This window comes from Columba livia, chromosome 17, assembly GCF_036013475.1.
Source record: "Columba livia isolate bColLiv1 breed racing homer chromosome 17, bColLiv1.pat.W.v2, whole genome shotgun sequence".
NCBI classification, from domain to species: Eukaryota; Metazoa; Chordata; class Aves; order Columbiformes; family Columbidae; genus Columba; species Columba livia.
The window spans coordinates 4,068,737-4,087,137 of record NC_088618.1 but is presented as its reverse complement, the minus strand read 5'-3'; the positions used below and the strand labels follow the sequence as shown (position 1 = coordinate 4,087,137).

Here is an 18,401-nt window from a genome sequence, read left to right as displayed (position 1 = left end):
AATGCGCAGAGCCTGCTCCGAGCACACCCGTCCTGTAGCAGCTACATACAGAATGGACTCGCTACATCCACTCATTAAAAACACGTCCAACGGATTTACTATGAATAATTAAAGCTATATTTTGTTCTACATTCACCTTCCACTAACAACATAAACCCACCGTTAGTATTGAAAAATATTCACAATATTAACATAACTCCACCGTTGATTAAATGAAGCCACAACAGGAACGCACCGCCAAGAGAGATATGCTATTTTATTTAAAATCAGACCACAGTAGATTACAGAAAGACTTATTATGCAAACAAATCCACTGTACGTTTCACCACTTGCCAGGCATGTAAAACTGCCCCTTTGTTAGACTGTCCGGGATTACACAGAGGAACCGTTCAGGTGCAGGACGACTCCACCTCCTCCGAACTCTCACAGAGCAGCTCTGTGTTCAGGCTGAAGGAATCGCTGATTTGAGCTCTAAGTCATTATTCCAGTTTGAGAAGGCAGAGAAGCCCCAAAGAGGTCGAGACTGAGGTTGTGGAAGTTGGGGCACTAAACGCCAGGTTACCCAGGGCCGGACTGTGCCTCCCGGCATCGCGGAAAAGCCCATTTTCTAGAATATATCGTCCCTCCGGGGCCGCTGGTGCGGAGTTGAGCTGCGTGGACCAGCCGTGCTGGAAAAACCCGCTCCGTTTCCTCGAGGAGATGGTGAAACCCACCCTTGGGTCAGAACCCATCACCAAACCCAACCACATACAACTCAAGCAGCCACCACTTACAAAACCACGTACAAAAGACCAGCAGAAGTAACACCACCCAACGATGGTGTTTTCAACCAACGCTCTAAAGCCGTGTTACACATCGGATTTAGAAGATTTTTCTCCAATTGCTCTGGGGAAGTATATGCTATTTGCAGCGGGCATTAAAATCCTCAATACAACATAATAATATATATATTTTGGCAAGCACACTGAGCCACCCCCTCTCAAGTCTCAGCTTGCCTATGGCATTTTAATCTCACTATCTTATAAACAGTGCAAATTAGTATGATTCTAAAAATCCTAGCCATAGCAAAAGTTATTTATTAGCTATAACAGAACAGGAGAAGCTGTCGAAGGGCAACAGGTCGAGAGCACCGACCCGTCTCTTGCCCGACTCATTCAGGTTAGTGTTTCGTAACATTTCTGAAAGGATTTTAACAGCTTTCCAGTTGTCTTTCTCCATTACCCTCGAACGTTACCAGCAGTCAAGTATATATTTACAGTTTGTGCGCACACACACACACACAATTAATGGCAAAACATTTTCCATGAGCAGCTGGATTTCAGTTAAGAGGTTGTTTTAACTGAAACATCACATTAGTTACATTATCTGTGTTCAAACTAGCCCATCAGTGAAGGCAACTATAAGCTTACAAATAGCAGATACAGCCTTTGTTTTTTCTGACCTATGAGGGTGCTTTTTTCTTATTATTTTTTGTAAAAGAAAGTGCTCTTGAAGAGCCCTTAAATCAGAGTTAAACGATGGCTATTCAAATGATAAAAATGCTAATATCCTAGTATTACAATCACCAGGAATGATCCTAAGGCACATCAGCCACATGCATATGCAATAATGCATTGTTTTGCTTCCCGACAGAAAAATTGCATTAGCTTTGTCTGTACTTAGTTTGCACAAGAGTTTGTGTTTAGATCAAGTATCCCTGAAAGGTTATCACAAAAGTTACCAAAAGACAGAAAAGTTAACAAGTAGTAAAAATATTTTTGGACTACTAAGAGCAGTAAAGTCAGACACATAAAACGCAGTGCAAATTCACAATACACTTACCTACCACCTCCATCGCTTCTGAGGATTCTCAACCCTCGGAAAAAAAGTTGGCACTTGATAAGTGTAAAATAGACCTGGTTGTTTGTATTAAATGTTAGCAAAATTGAGTGTGTTGTAGAGTTTTTGTGTAGCAGGCCCAAAGTACGAATTCCTGTACTCGGTTACCACCCCAGGAGCCCCCACTCACTTCAATTCTTTCCAGGACACAAATCATTTCTACAGCAGCCTTATGTTCAGCATTCAGATACAACAGTTGCCATCCAAATACCAGCACTAATAGCACAGCAAAATTACTTTGAAACGAGTCATGATTAACCATGCTTATACGAAGCTTCAGTGAGAAAATAATACCAAGAAAACATATTACACTATTAAAACGAAAAACACAGCCTGTACCATCACTAGATTACAGAAAAAACACGCTTTGCAAACAAATGCAATGCACGTTGCTTCACAAAACCCCCCATCTATAGAAATTTTCCAGGCTTACACTGGGGAATTGCTTCAGATACCAGTAACACCAACCAACCTTCTGCCCTTTGGCTTCAAAAGGCAACACAAATACCCATATTTTCATAACAGAGAGCTTCCTGTTATGAGCTTAATTTGAGATTAGTATTTGCCAGCAACCACCACACTCCAGAGGAAATGGTTAAGGGACAGTCACGGGCCTTACATAAAGAAAATAAATAGATATTCTATTTTGACTGAAGCTGTTTGTAGTACAGACTTCCAAACAATGCAGCGCATTCCAGGACAATGATATGAAAATGTCTGGAAATAATGCAGGGGCTACGGCAGATTCTGGGCCGCGAGTTTCTTAAATTACCACGAATTAATTGAAAATTGTTGGTGAGAAATCGCTAACGAATTTCTGGACACATTCTGTGCAAGCAACAAGGGTTAAGATTTGCGCTTCCCAATGATAAATTAAAATAGTGGCATGTATCTGCATCTTAGGCTTCAAGAGTCATATTGAGAGTGAAATCTGAGCTTCCCTAAAAAGCCTCCCCCCTGCCCAGTGGCACAAGGAGTCAAGAATGGATTAAGTAAGATGCAAGCAGCCACCATGGAGTTCAAACAGCTTTTCTGTTTTTCCTGCTGCAAATTCCAGATAGGGACACATGCCAAAAAACTGCAAAACTAAAGGAAATGGGAAAGTTAAAAATAGTTCTGCCAAGTGAGGGACTAAATGAAACTGTGGAGCTTCAAGTGGCCAATAACATGATGTGACAACTCAGTATTTGATTAAGAAAATACCCTGCCTAGATTCCTGGAGTCACATGATACCAAAAGCTCAGCACCCATGTAAAAAAAAATCACTGCTGTATCCAAGGTGTGGAAAAGAAAAACACGTAAGAAAGAGTCTTAGTAGGCAAGGAAATAAAAATGCCTGGTAAAGTTTCTATAAAACTCTAAACTGGCTCTACAAACAGTTTAGTTTAATTCCAAGAGACCATGGATTCTCAGGATATCAAACTCTTTAGGAGCGGGAGGAGAGCGTACTCTTACTATGAAAAGTCTAAGGTAACAACTGAAATGTAGAAATGAAACTCTTGTAACTTTTACTGAAACCATAGCACATTTTCTGACAAGAGTTTCAGCTCAGCGAGCTCTGAAAAGGTTGTGGGCTGGGCAGGAGTGCCGCTGCAGCAGCCTGGGCACGCTGCAAAGCTGCTGCCTCCGCGGCCACCCTGCCCCGTATTCAGATACGGTTGTTACTCTTCAAGCACTGGCACCGACACAGAATTCTTTAGAGAGACAAATAGCTCCCAGTTTGCCACACACACCCAGCTGCGCTGGGAATGTATCAGAACACAAGAGGATGCTGATTTACCGTCACTAAAGAATTCAGAGTGTGATTTGATTTGTAATGTCAGGAAATGCACTGTACGTTGCTTCCCAGTTTGATGGATTTATGAAATTTAGACCCTATCACCTTCCTAGAAAAACCTTCTTGTCACTGATATTTGAAATCTAAAATAATCACATTTACCAAACGCAATTGCAAACCTCTGTGCCACAGCTCGGATTTGTGCAAAAATACAGAGGCTTTCCATTGCCTACGTGAAGTCTCTGATGGGGAGAAAAAAGGAAATATAAGCACCAATACATAAGTTAGGCGCACCAAAGGATTCACTGGAGGATAAAGCCAGGATGCGGTGGAAGGCGAGGTGGTCTCTGAGGAAGAGCTGGAGGATACTGCGGTACAAACTGAGATGGGTATCCCGGCTGTGGCATCGCACCCGCGGCCTGAACTCCTGGCCGAGACGGGAGCGGAGGATACGGAGCACCTGGGTAAGAAAGAGCTGGTCCTGAGCCCATGGCTGCGGTGAAGGGAGTAGGAAAGCGTCCTGCTGGGACCGAAGAAGGCGGAGGGGGCGGTATCCGTCGGGGCACGACTGAAGGAGGGGTGTTTGCATCCGAAGTGTAGGAATCTTGAGGTGCTGGTGTTGTCTCGGGGGCTCTGGGCTGAGGCTGCGGCTGCACCTGTGGAAGTTTCTGTCCCTTCAGCACCATTTCCTGGAGTTTCTCAATTTTTACGCGGCGCAGGTGAGCCAGTTTACGCTTGCTCTGGTACTCGTCGATGAAGGAATCCAGGGGTATTTCACCATCAAGAAATTTTTCTGCCATGTTCTGTCAAACACGGAACAATCTCTTAGAAAACAGCATGCTGCAAGAGAATCTAAATGGCTTATATCCTAAAAATAGCATAATTTTGCCTGTGATTTTCCAGCTTGCATATGGAAGATGACTGGCATACGAAGAATTCTGAGCAGAATTTTGAATTAGCTATTACTCAGAAGCAGTGGGAGTTCAGCACCATTTCTGCTTAAATTTATACTGAAGCAACAGCAGCAGGAGCATCTGAATCTAGCTCTGAATACTCCTCTAATCATCAGAGATGGGGATGAATCAAGTTTAACAGCTTTCCAGATTGCCAGCTAAGCTGAATTACAGCTCAGTCCTGCTTGCAATGCCAACAGAAGCACTGAGAACTCTGCAAGCCTCAGTACAGTGAGGCACATTGTTGCTAAGACAGGTTTAATACTCGCGCTTACTTGTGGCTTTGGATAAATAATGTTTAACAATTAAGAGGTGACCATACGCATAATCACAAAATTCAGCTTGTCCTGGGAATGTCTTTTTTGTGATCATAACTCATGGCCAATAAGTATATTTCTCCCCCAATGCTAAGAGGTTATGTGGTTACAGGCAATGTCCTACAGGCACATTATTCTGACAACAGACCACCCTCCGAGTACTTGTGTCACAGCAAGTGGTGACCACTGGCACCTGGACAGATGTGTGCAAATCATAATGGAATATTTCACTGGAAATGCTGGAGACAAAACAGGGCAGGCACAGTTTTTCATTACGTTACTAACTGACATTTGTAATGGATTAATACAAATACCAGGCAAACACCATTAAAAAAAAAATATTCCACATTTATATGCTATGAGTTTGACAGCAATGCCAAGGAAACAATAGGGTTTGGCTTTTATTTCTGAAAAGGAGCATTTTGTCTCTTAAGCTTTGAAGACATTAAGAGTAAAAAGAATCACACAGATTAAAAAATTCTCATTGAAACCAAACAAGTATTCCCTAAAGTTCAAAGCAGAGACCGGACCATATTCTTAAAAATAGCCCTTTATCCCGTTTTCAACACGATGCTGCAGCTACATACACTGAAAGTCTTTGGTAATGGGTATAAGTGGCAGAATTGACGTATAAGCCATTTACCTCTGTGTCTTCCTCAATCTTTGCCCCCTCTGCCTGAAGCAGCGCAAGCAGCGTCTCCAGCGAAGCGTTACTAGATTGTCTGTCTGGAAAGGCACAAACAGAACAGTAAATGACAGCTGGCTCTAAGTGACTTCTAGCTGAAGCTATACAGCCTCAGCAAGCACAAAAATCCCAGGAATTTTTAGGAATATTGTCAGTGTTGAAAGCTGAAATCTAATTACAATTATATATTTATAATATTGAAAACAAAGCACTTCAGCCACTGCAGTATCAGATGTACAATACTTCAAAGCTCAGTATGAAATGAGAAACCTAAATGCCACATTCTGTATGATTTATGATTAATCGCTGAAAATTCAAATAATGTTTTGCTCTTTAGCAAGGTAAATGAGTTTGATCATCTAGAGAACAGTAGGTCAACAAGAGGTAGGTAACCACAGTAATAGAAAGAATCCATGGTATCCGTTACCAGGTGTAGCAGGTACTTCATAAATCATCAGAAGCGTGATCTATTGCAGAACTACACAAGAACGACATTTCATTTTGTACCCTAATTCACACAGCTAAAAATCATAATTCACACAGCAAATCATCATCGTCAACAGAAAATGTTACCTAGTTTTGTTTTCTTTATCTGGTATGCTTCAAAAAGAACTTGCAGCTCTCGGTATTTTTCAGTCAAAGTGGATTTCAAAGACTCCAGCTTGGGCTGGTACAGAAGATTGTCTTCTGCCAGACTGCGGTTGCTGGCAAGTGTCATGTCCTTGCTGTGCTGAACATTCTGGGCCTGGAAAAAAGTGGAGTGACAGAGAAAATATTGAACAAGACTAATGGTTATTTAGTCAACACGAGAATTTCAGACCTTCTAAATAAACAACAAAAGTAAAAAATAGTACTATAGTATTGGATGTGCAACTTACAGTACTTTGACATTTTATGAACAGTGGGAATGCCTACTGTTTCAGTGGGTACGGTCGGATTCAGCTATTGCGCTTTTATCCCATGAACTCTTTGCTCTGCTACACAAAATCCTTTCTCACAAATTCTATTTTTACTGCTTTACTACCACACTATTTTACTAGCGCATCATCCAGAAGGAGTAAGGTGCTCTATGCTGCAAACAGTATGTTGGAATAATCGAAACTGATGATGGATTGTTGAAGCTCATGGGGAAAGACCTTCAGAGGGGCTGTCCTGAGAATAAGGATCTCGTCTTCCAGGCCTGAGCACCTCGCCATGAATCACTGACCAGGAATTAATTCTGCTACCTGCAGGTCTTTTGTATCAACTTCTACTCGTTATTTAAAGTAGATGCTTCTTCATTCCCACCTCAGGCATCACCCTTACCATTCCCCCATAATGAACATTGCAAGGTAAACCAACAGTTGCTCTTAAAAATATATAAAAATCTTTAAGTCTCAGCAGTAACACGCAACAAGAGCACAGAGGAACATCATCCTTTATCTAATTCAAATGCAAAAGGCTATGACTGCATCATTACGGTGGCTTCTCTAGAATATTCTTCGCCAACTACATTAAACCAATCCTGGATTAATGCCCAAAGCTTGGTTTTCAGTTTAATCCTTCTGCATAACATACCCTACCCTGAAGATATTGCTCCTGAAGAACAAACAATAATTCTCAGAAAACCAAGATTCCAAGTTTGCTCGTACACACGCACTCACATGATTTTGTCAAGAGAGTCTTCACGAGCTTTGGGAGAGATGAGTGTTTGGGCAAGTCTGCCCTGAGTTGTCACATTAGATTCATTAAAATATTCAGACATCAAAAGGAAAAAGAAATAAATAAAGCAAGGGATCTGATTTCAGATTTTCAGTCTGAATCAACAAGTGGGACAGCTTTCCCATGGCACAACAGACTGATTCTGTTCGCTGCCTTCCAACCCAACGGAAGGTTTGGTACGCTTTGCGTGACCTCCTACGTTAACATGCCCCTTCTAGCCCTCATCATCCCTGCTCGGCTCTGACAGATCTTATCTGCGGGCGGTCGCAGGGAATTCGCTGCAAACACAAGGAGTACGGGGCTTTGTGGGAGAGCCACACCTCCGAAATAGGAAAAGACAAAACCCAAATGAGCTGTTTAGAGCCCCAAAAGAGAGCAGGATCAGAACTCGGGTGTTCTCTGCACACCACTAGATGCATCAAGTGAAAGTATTTTTCATGTGTAGCCGAGTCTTCAAAAACAACTACTTCCTTTTGAAATATTTATACGCTGCTTTAATCTTCTGAATGCAAAACTGCCTCAATGGTACTTACACACATCTCTGGCCCCAGATATTGCTCTTCAAACACCAAAGTTTTACTCTCTTACACCCTGTTCATGCTAAAACACTTAAAAAAAGAATCATCAGGGATAATGCTGAGTCCTAAAGTCTACATCAAATTAAAATTCTATTCAAACTGTGAAAATCAGAGAAACTGTACTTGTGATACTGTTTTGTCTCTGAGATTCTCACATCAAGCCTAAACAAGCTCCCAGCCCTGTGCTTGTGTTCAACTTGAATCCTTTCCAAGAATAAAAAGAAAATCCTCTCTCTTCACTTTGAATCCAATGCAAAATAATTTAAATTAAACTGCTTGTTCCTATTTGTTTCTACTCGTATCATTTAACGCTGTTAGACTGTCGCTTTCAGACACCCTGAGTCCTCCTATTTTACATCTTTCCTAACAATGATGAAGAGAACCAAAACGTATATGATTTAACAGCTTAATTACTGGCATGCAGCTTCTTACCAAATCACCACCATAAGTTCTGTTAACCCGCTGCCTTCTGAACCGCCAGCCAAAGAAGATTGCGTGCAAAAAGCTTCATGGTTTCTGCTGCCTCTCCTCTTTCACCATTTTAATGAGCAAACTACTTCCTTCAAGCGCCTTCAGTTTGATCTGGTGATTGTGTTTTCACTGCTTGTACGGCTGATGCTGTCATTTCAAAGCAGCTGCACAGTCAGTCTGGGAAGACCAGTTTTGTGAATGAACTTTGATCTTCAGGATGAAGAACGTGGATGTTTCCTCCAGAGAGAAAAAAGCCACTAGACACAAACCTATAAACCCTTCACGAACACAAAGCCCAGAAAAATTAACCTTTCGCTGCAATCTTTTATAATCAAGAGGAGAAGGAAGAACTCCAGGTAAACAGACAGAACAAGACAAAAAGTTCCCTGAAGCCAGAGGACGGTTTTGTGGTGTTTTTAAACAACTCTCCTACCTCAAGTATCACAGGGTCTCTCAACAGGACTAGGGGAAGCAGGAAGCCTAACTTTATTTTCCTACAATGTCTTTCCTGAATAACTTTACATTTAAATAACCTCAAATGTGTAAAGATGAATGAATATCAGTGTGATATGATGAAAGAGACTTGTAAAAATAAGAAAAAAAAATAAAAAATCAATATTATGCCCTACCCACATCTAATGCAGAGTCACATCCCTGTCCTTGGCACCTGATATCTAGTGATTGTGAAATAGCCTAAACCAAAGCGAAAGACTTAAAACTACTTGGTTGAAAATAGTTCAGGTATTCATAAGTCACACTTGAAGTTACAGTGCTTGAAATTACACAAGACTTAATGACTTAACTTCTTCCATATTATAGCACTTCTAAGAAGAGTACATATCTTTCAACAGAAGTTGAACAAAAAACATGATTGACATTTAATAACCAATTCAAGTGTCACTCTTGAAGTCTTCACTTCCAGCATTAGTCTACATCAAATTTCTTTTAAAAATGGACAGTTGAAGAGATGAGAAACTCAAATTGAATCTTACTCGAAACCATGAGAAGAACCAGTTCCTCAAATACAAGGTTAATTTAGGAATTATGTTTTAATGAAATGTAAGGAGGAGCTGGTGAAGATTCATCCACCTGTTCAGGGCATTTAAATGCTTGTTTGAAGTCTGTGGAATGAGTAAATTCTATTTCACAAATAGAACAAATATAATCCCAAAGCAATGCAACTTGAATATAGTAGTGACTTTACGAACCAGAATAATCTCTGGCACTGACGCCAGGGTCCGCATAATAAACTTTTCTGCAACTGTTTCGCTGCATTTAGAAGTTAATTCAATGAATCGGAAAAGCAAACACTGTGAAGTTGGCCTAAAAAGCCCTACAGAAAAAACACTTTCAAAAACCAGTGACTAATTTAAAGCAAAACCACCAAAAAAAGTTGCAAAGTCATCCAAGGGCCAAAGATATGGCCCAGTATGACCAGTGTATTACAACGATCAAAGCAGCACAAAGGACGCTTTCAGCATCCATCCCCAGCTTGCAACAAGCCCAAGACAATAGCCAAGCAAGGAATAAATCCAACAGAAGTTATTTTGTTGTCAGATGTGTTGTGCAACAAGAACGTATATTAGCATGGAATCTACTTAAGAGAAATAAGCAAATAGCATGTGACTCTCCAGCAGAATTGCTAAAAAGGCTATTGAGAACATGAGCATTTCAACAGGCAGGAAACCTTAAACTGAAATAGTGGTCAGAATCACGAGACATAATGAGACAGGACAATATTAAAGAGAATATACACTTTTATATATATGTATAACTGCTCTCATTATGAATTCTGAATAGGACAAATGGGGCAACAATACTGAGCTGCTTATAAAAGGATTTTAATGGCAGAAGGACTGCCCACCACTGAGCAGACCACTCAAACCCAATTACGCACGCTGCAAGAAAGTAAAGCCATGGACACACAGAGACTATTAAAGACAAAAATCATGATTTATGCAGCACTTTGAAACATAAGATGCTTAAAAAGTGAGTTTCCATAAAAGAAATAATTTGAATAATTTGACTCAAGGTTTTATTTAATAAGCACTTCCAAGAACAGGCAGCAGAAACTGCTTTGGGAACTGAGATTCGACTTCCATCAACTGCAGTTTCGTTTCATCCCACTTTTAAAGAAAGGAAGAAAAATGCTGGATAAAACTGAAACAGAAGCCAGTACTAGCTTAGCAATGTTTTTACTCTTTATCATCTACTCCAGAATAATGGCTTGCAGCACAAGTTATTTGTCTCTGCGAAGCGTTGCTCCTGTTCATCCAAAAGCACATTCCCAGAAGGACAATTCTGGATCAGACGCCTCCTGAGGTCTGAGCGACCGAAATCCCCACTACCCACAAAGTCCATCCAGTGCTGCTATAATTATAAACCTGCTTTGGCAAGCGCCACACCAAGTAGTCTCTTGGTACTTTCAAGAAAAAGTCTCCTAAGGAGCTATAAATAAAAAGAAGTTTTAACTGGCACCATTTTAATCGCTATATATATATATAACACACATCCATGTTAGTTCTAGGTTTCTCTGGTCTTTCTCTAGCCTTTATCACTCCCACATTCTCTCTTTTGGTTACACATACTTGTAAATTAGGAATAAAACACGCAGTCATGCTGCGGAAGTGTAATGATGCACATTTGGAGTGTCAAATGAAGCCCTGAAACAGGAGCCAACAGGTGCAGAGCAGGAGAATAGAGAGTTCTTTTACAGAAGGAGGTTTAATAGCGCTTTTCATCAAGTACTGGTGAATGATAATACACCTCCTAACAACATCTGTTTAGCGATAAATATTAATACGTAGTCCAAAGTAATTAGTTTTGCTAAATTTAGGTCTTCTGGTGATGTAAGTATTAGCTTTAAAAACGATAGAATAAAGGTTAAAAGGCAAGTTGCAATTTGTAAAAATTTATTGCAAAGGCAATAGGCACCCAAAACCACAACTGCACTCAGACACAGGCAGGTCACTCATTTGATACTCGGCTGGACGAGAAAAAGCTATAGTTGTCACCAACTCTAATTCCTAACTCTGTCACTAGATTTCATGTTTGGCAAACACAAACATAACCGCTTGCACGCTGTGGTTTTAGGGCAGGAGTGGGAATCCAAGAAAGCTGGGCATGCATTCACATGGGTTTAACCTGGACTTTCTGCGCTGCCCGATCTTTTCAATGGGCTTTTGAGAAAAGGACTACGCTCAAAAAACCCGTCTGCGCTTGCCAGCGTGCTCTGGAATCCTGGAATGAGAGGAAGGGAAGACATTCCTGACTTCCCCATTTCATAGAATTAAGGTCTTGAAGAGCAAATAATTTTTGGCAGCATAACCTTAGCGGTCAGTAACACAATATTGCACTGTTACGAAAGTGATGTTTCAGTAGATAAAAAAAACTCATTTTCACAGGAGAAATTGCGCGAGCTACCAGCAACGTCAGGTCACGAATTCTTTCATCTGTGCTGTTTAGAGTTATCGTGATGAGATTGACTTTTATAAACAATGTACTTTTATTTCATGGAGATGAATACTGTAGATGTACTACAGAGATTAACCTCAAAGGATTATAAAAAAGGAAAAAAGAAATCCACAATTTTAAAAGACTAAGAGTACCAGACAATTGGCTTCCTTCCTCTATCAGACAAGATGTTCGTTGTTCAAGCACTAAAAGCCCAGAGGCTTCAAAAATAACTGTGCAGACAAAAAAAAAAGCAACAGCTTAGCGCTCTTTGATGCCACATTTTCACATACCTGTGGATACAATGTGAAGGATGCTGTATTACCCCAGAGAAATGTGAATGTGAGCATGAAGCACACACAGAGATATACACACACATATACACCCCCACAACGACATATACAAATCCTGCTCAAATGCTGCACAGAAATATACTCCCTTTAAGGCTGGAAGGTGCCTATTTTTAGCTATTAGCAAGAAAGCCAAGTGGTTTTCCAAATCTTCCTCTTTGTGACCAAAACATTGGGGTTTGAGCTGGGTTTCCCTTGCAATGAGAACAAAGGATTTTTTCGATTATGGAATAATCAGCTTCAGCCAACTTTGCCACCAAAAATACAAGTGACCTCAGAGAAATGACTCAGAAATCATTATTTAGTTGGCATGCCACAACGGAATTACAAATCTAAGGACTTCGGAATAACCGTTCAACCCCGATACATGTGGACTGACAACCGAATACCTACAGGAGCAGCAGTGAAGTCACCACGGTTCCTCCTCAACGTTCAGGATTTCCCTCTCTCCTTCCTGCCACACACTTCACAGTGAAAACACCAGGACACAGTAGCACAAACCCAAGCAGTAAACAATTCCGTGAAGGCAAAAATAGAACGAGGAAGAAGTATTTGAGAATGGCCAACTCCTTCCAAGGTGGGTAAAGGCATTTCTAGTTGAACAGACTCTCGTAAAGGCCTCCACACACAATAAAAGAGGATTATACCAGACAGGAGCGTAGCCGTATTTCCACACAGCCTGAATACCTTCAAACCCAGCCACACTTTCCAAACACCACAAAATATTCCCTCAGGCCCGGAGAACTTTACTCTACAATTTAAAAGGCTTCTGTTGCCAACGAAAGAGGAAAACCGGAGGGTCAAATTGAGAATATGGTCTAGTTTGGAGGGAGAGACGATCTCTCCTACTACGGCCATGAGGTTTTCAGTCACTTCTGACCTACATTCTTAAGTGTGTATTGACAAATAATAATTTTTAAAAAGCCCACAGAGCCAGGCCTTCTGCTGTTGTACCTTGTCAGAGGCCACACTGAAACCAGCAATATTGCACCTATTTACAGCTTTACAAAATTAAGCCCGTTATAATCTGCTGACTTTCCTTAAACATCTAGTCTTGTTGCAGAAGGGTGGGTCCTCCTGCCCCCCATAAACCACCGTGCCTCAAAGGTCTCTGCAGCCGTATCACAGCCGTATTTGTTTCTCCTGCAGTTTAAGTTCTCAACATTTATACTCATATGAAAAGCTAATATGCCTGCCCCCCTTCTTGCAAATCTAATTACCCAAAGTTCAAAATACCAATTGTTACACAATGCAGCAAGTCAATTCCCTTGGACACCTCATGATCTCGACCTCAACCTTCAGTCAGTTTCTTCATCTTTAATACTCTGATAATCTGGTTTAAGGTGGTCCTGAAAAACTCGCTTGGAAGTACCAAAAGGGCAGGAATCTTAGTTTGAGAGAAAGCAACTATAATTGATTTTACTTAATAAACTAAGCTTATTTATCACTAATATATTGCCACTTCTTTCTTTTTTTTTCTCATGGGGCTTTTGGCCTCTAATTAAAAAAAATAATAATCAACAAACAAACAAAACCACAATAAAACTGCAACAAAACTAATAAACACAAGAGCCAGGGAAGTACAGTGCATTTCTTTCTCTTAAAATTTTCATATAAATGGTTTCATCTCATCTGTTGTCAGCTGACTACACAGAGTCTTTTACGAGTATTTATGGTCAAATAAACGAGGAACAGACTCTTATCAGAACTGTAATACACAGTGTCCACTGGCATATAGAAAAACCACTATCAGACAACCACAGCAGCAGGAAGAAAACAGGCTTCTATTCTGTTTTAACAAGCACTGATCCAAAAGCCCGGCTCAGAGCCTGACACAGGACAAAGACATTTCGAACGGGCAAAGCCGAGCCCCCCAAAGCCGGACAGCCGGCCCTGCGCCCCGCATGCCAGCCCGGGCACACAGAAACCTCTTTCATCTCGTTTTCAATTAAAGTTGTGCTGAGATCCGAGCCCGCAAACAGGACCTGACAAAATCCTTCATCGCGGCCAAGGCACAAAACAAGGGCTGTATTAACGGAAAATCTGATCCCACCTCCGGGCCGTCACCGGCTCCTAATTTAGTACAAACCGACCATTTTCAGCAGGGAGAGCCCTCAGTGCCCTCCCCAGAGCCCGGGCACGGACCCCCCTTGCCCAGGGCCGGCAAACAGAAGGGGGAGGGAGCGGGATCGGGGCCGGTCCGGCAGCACCGGGGTCCCATTTACCGGAGCCGTGACCGCCGAGCACGGCCGGGGCAGGGAGTCACCTGCGGCGCGAGTGGGGGGCAGGCGGGCATTAACACCCCCCAAACAGCCAGCGGTAACGGAGCCGGCGGGACAGCGAGCCCCGGCGGGCTGAGGGGGGCGGCGGCCCGAGGGGAGGCCGCGGCCCGGGCGCGGGGCTGAGCGGGGACGCCCCTCACCTCATCCATCTCGCGGGCCATGTCCTGTAGCTGCTCCTCATCGTCCAGCAGCGCGCTGAGCTCCTGCAGGCTCAGCGCCTCCAGCCGCCGCACGTCCAGCGCCATCCCGGCGCGACGCTGCCCTGCCCGGCCCGGCTCCCCCGACCCCGCTACCGCCGCCGCCGCCGCCAACCGGAAGTGCCGCCGCGGTGTCGCCCCGGCCCGGGGTGGGCACCGCCCTCAGCGCCCCCTGCTGGGGGGGGCGGGGCGGCAGCGTGCGGGGCGGGGCGTACCAAGGGGGTTGGGCGGGGGGGGGGCGATGGTGGACGGTACCAAAGGCGGTTGGGGTGTGGGGTCCCTTGGCTGAGGGAAGGAGGGATCCGGGCGGGGGGGGCTGAGGGGATCCTGGGGGTGTCTGAGAGGATCCCGGGGTACCCTGGGCATCCAGGGCGAGCTGTGGGTTGCAGCTTTGTCCTGTGCCCTGCGCCTGGGAGCGGTGTGAACGCTCTCCGTCTCCTTTTGTTTAGAGCTGCACAGCTGTAAATAAGGAAGGAAAATCAGTAGAATTCTATAACTCGCACTTCCTTACCAGGTTGGGACTTGGCTATAGTAAATCTCGAAAGAGTGACCGTGTTATTGTTCTCGAGCCTTGGCTGAATACCTGTTTGGGTTAAAAATATCTAAAAGTTGTATCTTGCCAAGCTTTGGTGCTGGGTATTGTTGTGCATCTTAAGCACTTTCTTCTTCAAGAGTGAATGGCAATAAAAGATCTATGAAAGATGTCTTTTGTGGTGAATTTAAATACTTCTGAAATGTAGCAGAAGCTCTGCATCAATTAAAATATTATGGCTAAATTTTGCACTTTTGATTTACATCTATGAAGTCACCAACACTTTACTAGGCAATCTGTGGTAACGCTTTGGAGCAGTAGCTCCCCAATTACTACTGATGGTAGCATAGCTGATAAAGACAATTATGCCTGGAAACGACTAATTGTGTTCGTGGAGCCTAAGTTGTAAGCATCTCTAGGTGTGCAGCACCTTCCTGGCCTGTTTCTGTAGCGACGGGACTGTCAGCGTGCTTGATTCCGTGTGCGTAACACCGGAGAGAGCCAGAGCCAGCACCCGAGCCAAGGGAACAGGGCAGGGAATGACCATGTGCTCATTGTCCTTTGGAGCTGACGTGTTTGATGTATCATAACTGGAAGAAAAAAAATCAGTGTAGTGAATGAATGTAATTCATTACTCTGATGTAATGCTATTAATGATGTTACGTTCAGGAAGTGACCTGGTACTTCTCGGAAGGACTGAATGAAGATATGACTGCTATACATCTGTTCTTTTGCCCTATAACTAAGCTCAGTGCCACTCAGCCCCCCAAAAGCCCCCTCTGTCGTTATTATCCATAGGTAATAAAGACCAACAATGTGACACTGCTGGATAAAGGCCTCCCACACACCCGCAATGCTAACGAGGGTGTTGGGAGGCAGGTAAGAGCGGGTGTTTGCGCAGCAGGAAGCTGAGCTGAGCTTGCTCAGGGTGTGGAGAAGGTGATTAGTGACACGGACACGTCTGCTCGCCCAGGTCACCGTGCCAGCCGGGTGCTAAGGTGTGTGCCGAACATCTCGTGTGTGGAGCTGCTCACAGCACCCGTGGGTCAGGAGTTGTGCCCCTCGGCAGGGACGTGGGTCTGCACGGCCACTACAGCCCAGCCTCATTATTTAGAACCAGTAGATAGTTGCCATGCCAACACAATACCATAGACTGTATTTGCAGTTGCCCATCAAAAAGAGTTACACCCTTGTGTTAAACCAGGTTGTAAAGTCTGCACCTGCAAACATACACACACGTATAAATAAATAGAGGAATTAGTTGAGGGATTAAAAGAAGCCCTTTCTTCCCAAGAACATCAGTGATTTTAACTCCATAGCATAGCTAAATAATTGGTATGGGGGGAGTGTGGTTTAGAAGAGTCTGACTCAGCTTCATGTTGTAAATCTAGTTTTACTGCTGCCTTTCTGTGTGATCCTGAGTGGATGCTTCAGCTTCCATAGTGCCCTCTGCTTAAAAAGAGGAATAACATTAATAACTGCCCAGTCCCAGGTGAGTGTGGAGAGGAAAAGTTCACACTGAATAATGCTGCAGAGATACTCGGGGTGAGCAGCTCTGCTGAAGGGCACTACAGTATGATAATAATTGTATTGTCAATGTGCTGTGGGGAAAGATGGTTTACAGTGACCTTCTAAGGAGCTTTTCTGTAACTATCCAACTAATTTATGTTGCATGGGGTTGATGGAAGTTCACCACTCCAGACATCAGGAGTGGATTATTTGAATTAGTCACTGGTAATCTGTATTAAAGTTAGAAGCCACATAATGCAGAACAATGAAGTCCTCACAAAATGCACAAATGGACATAACTCATTTGTGCTGAAGTACAATAGATATTAAAAAAAAAAACAAAAAACAAAAAACAACCCCAAAAAACTTCTCCCTGTGTAGATATGTTTGGTTTCTGGGGATGTTGGAGAGGGGTGTCTCTATTAAATATCTGGTCTGCTTTTGAGTACTTTGATCAGCATCTGCATGGGATCGAGTTTTAAGTTTGGCCAGAAAATTGGCTGAGGTTGAGACAAGATAGGGGTCAGCTGCTTTTGTATAATCACATATTCCGCTTGGACAGGTAGGAAGGTGCCTTTCCATTCAGCGATCTTCATGAACGATAAAGGTTTTGTGACAGCACATCACTTGGCCAGAATATGAAGGACTGCAGATAAACCAGGATTTCAGGCTACGGGGTTTATAAAATATTGCAGTGCTGCAGGCTGAGATTTATCAGCTACCCAGCCCCGGTTCCTCTTTGCCTTTGCTAAAATCCTTTTGAAGGGTGACAGCATTCACAAACACTGAAACTGCAGGCAGGCAAAGTACAGAAGTCAGGAGTTCTTACTACAGGAGAAACAGAACAAAAAAATTGGGAAGATTACAGTGGAAACCATGTCATGGTGAATAAGGAATCAGGCTTCAGGCTTGGGGAGAACTGGCATCCAGCCTAGTTTAAATTAGATGTTATATTTTTTTTCTTTTTAAACTCGATCTTGGATTTCCTTCTGTCACCTCATATCCTTTTACAGTCAGTAGCTCTGCACCCATGCATATTTATTAGATTTAGACATATTTTGCAAGTCACCTTCACAACAACTTCTTTTATTTTCCTGGAAAAACTGGTTGGTCACGTAGAGACTGAATTTGCAAGTCTAATCTTTGGTGCTTATTAACCCTTATTAGCCTGGTTGCTCAATGGACAGATAAGTTTTCAGGCTTATTTGCAATTTCATTTCCTTCTCTGTATTAATCACAGTACATACGCCTGTTTAGATTTCATAATCCAGATTCCTTCACACATGAAAATCACTTGCATATTCAGCATCGTGGGAGAGAAACAGTGGTCCTGTCTGAGAAAGAGCAATAATTAATTGTATTATACTGTACTCCTTCCTTTCAGGGAGCCACAGGCGCGAGAAGAGCAGGTTTATACACCTGCAAACACCTTTGCCTTAAGCTCACAGTGAAGCTGGAGTAGAAAAAGCAGGTACTATTTTTCCTCCCCAGACTAAGACACGTCTCTGAACCCAAACTAGAAGCACTTTGTCTATTTGCTTGTGGTATTTCCAGACCTGCCCAGGGCCTCGAAAGCGCAGCCACTGCAACACAGACAGTTGCTCATTGAGGTAGAGGTTGGTGCACTGGGAGATGAGTTGTTGGAATAAACACAGCTGTGTTTGTTCCATTACAGCGTGTTCTCTTTTACTGGGTCAGGGAGCCACATACCTTGTCCG

At 42.9% G+C, this 18,401-nt stretch overlaps 1 protein-coding gene across 2 annotated transcripts; it reads right to left on the bottom strand.

Moving 5' to 3' along the window:
* Nucleotides 1-238: 238 nt before the first annotated feature.
* VPS37B (VPS37B subunit of ESCRT-I) lies at nucleotides 239-14,792 on the bottom strand. Of its 2 annotated transcripts, none has more exons than XM_065032872.1 (4): nucleotides 14,586-14,792; nucleotides 6,184-6,355; nucleotides 5,569-5,651; nucleotides 239-4,458 (listed from the first exon to the last, which is right to left on the bottom strand). In XM_065032872.1, exons 1-4 carry the CDS (start codon nucleotides 14,688-14,690, stop codon nucleotides 3,958-3,960), a joined length of 861 nt encoding a protein of 286 aa, XP_064888944.1. In that variant the 5' UTR covers nucleotides 14,691-14,792; the 3' UTR covers nucleotides 239-3,957. The 2 variants fall into 2 exon arrangements, with proteins under 2 accessions (XP_064888944.1, XP_064888945.1); XM_065032873.1 differs by lacking the exon at nucleotides 14,586-14,792 and adding an exon at nucleotides 8,322-8,772.
* Nucleotides 14,793-18,401: the final 3,609 nt, after the last annotated feature.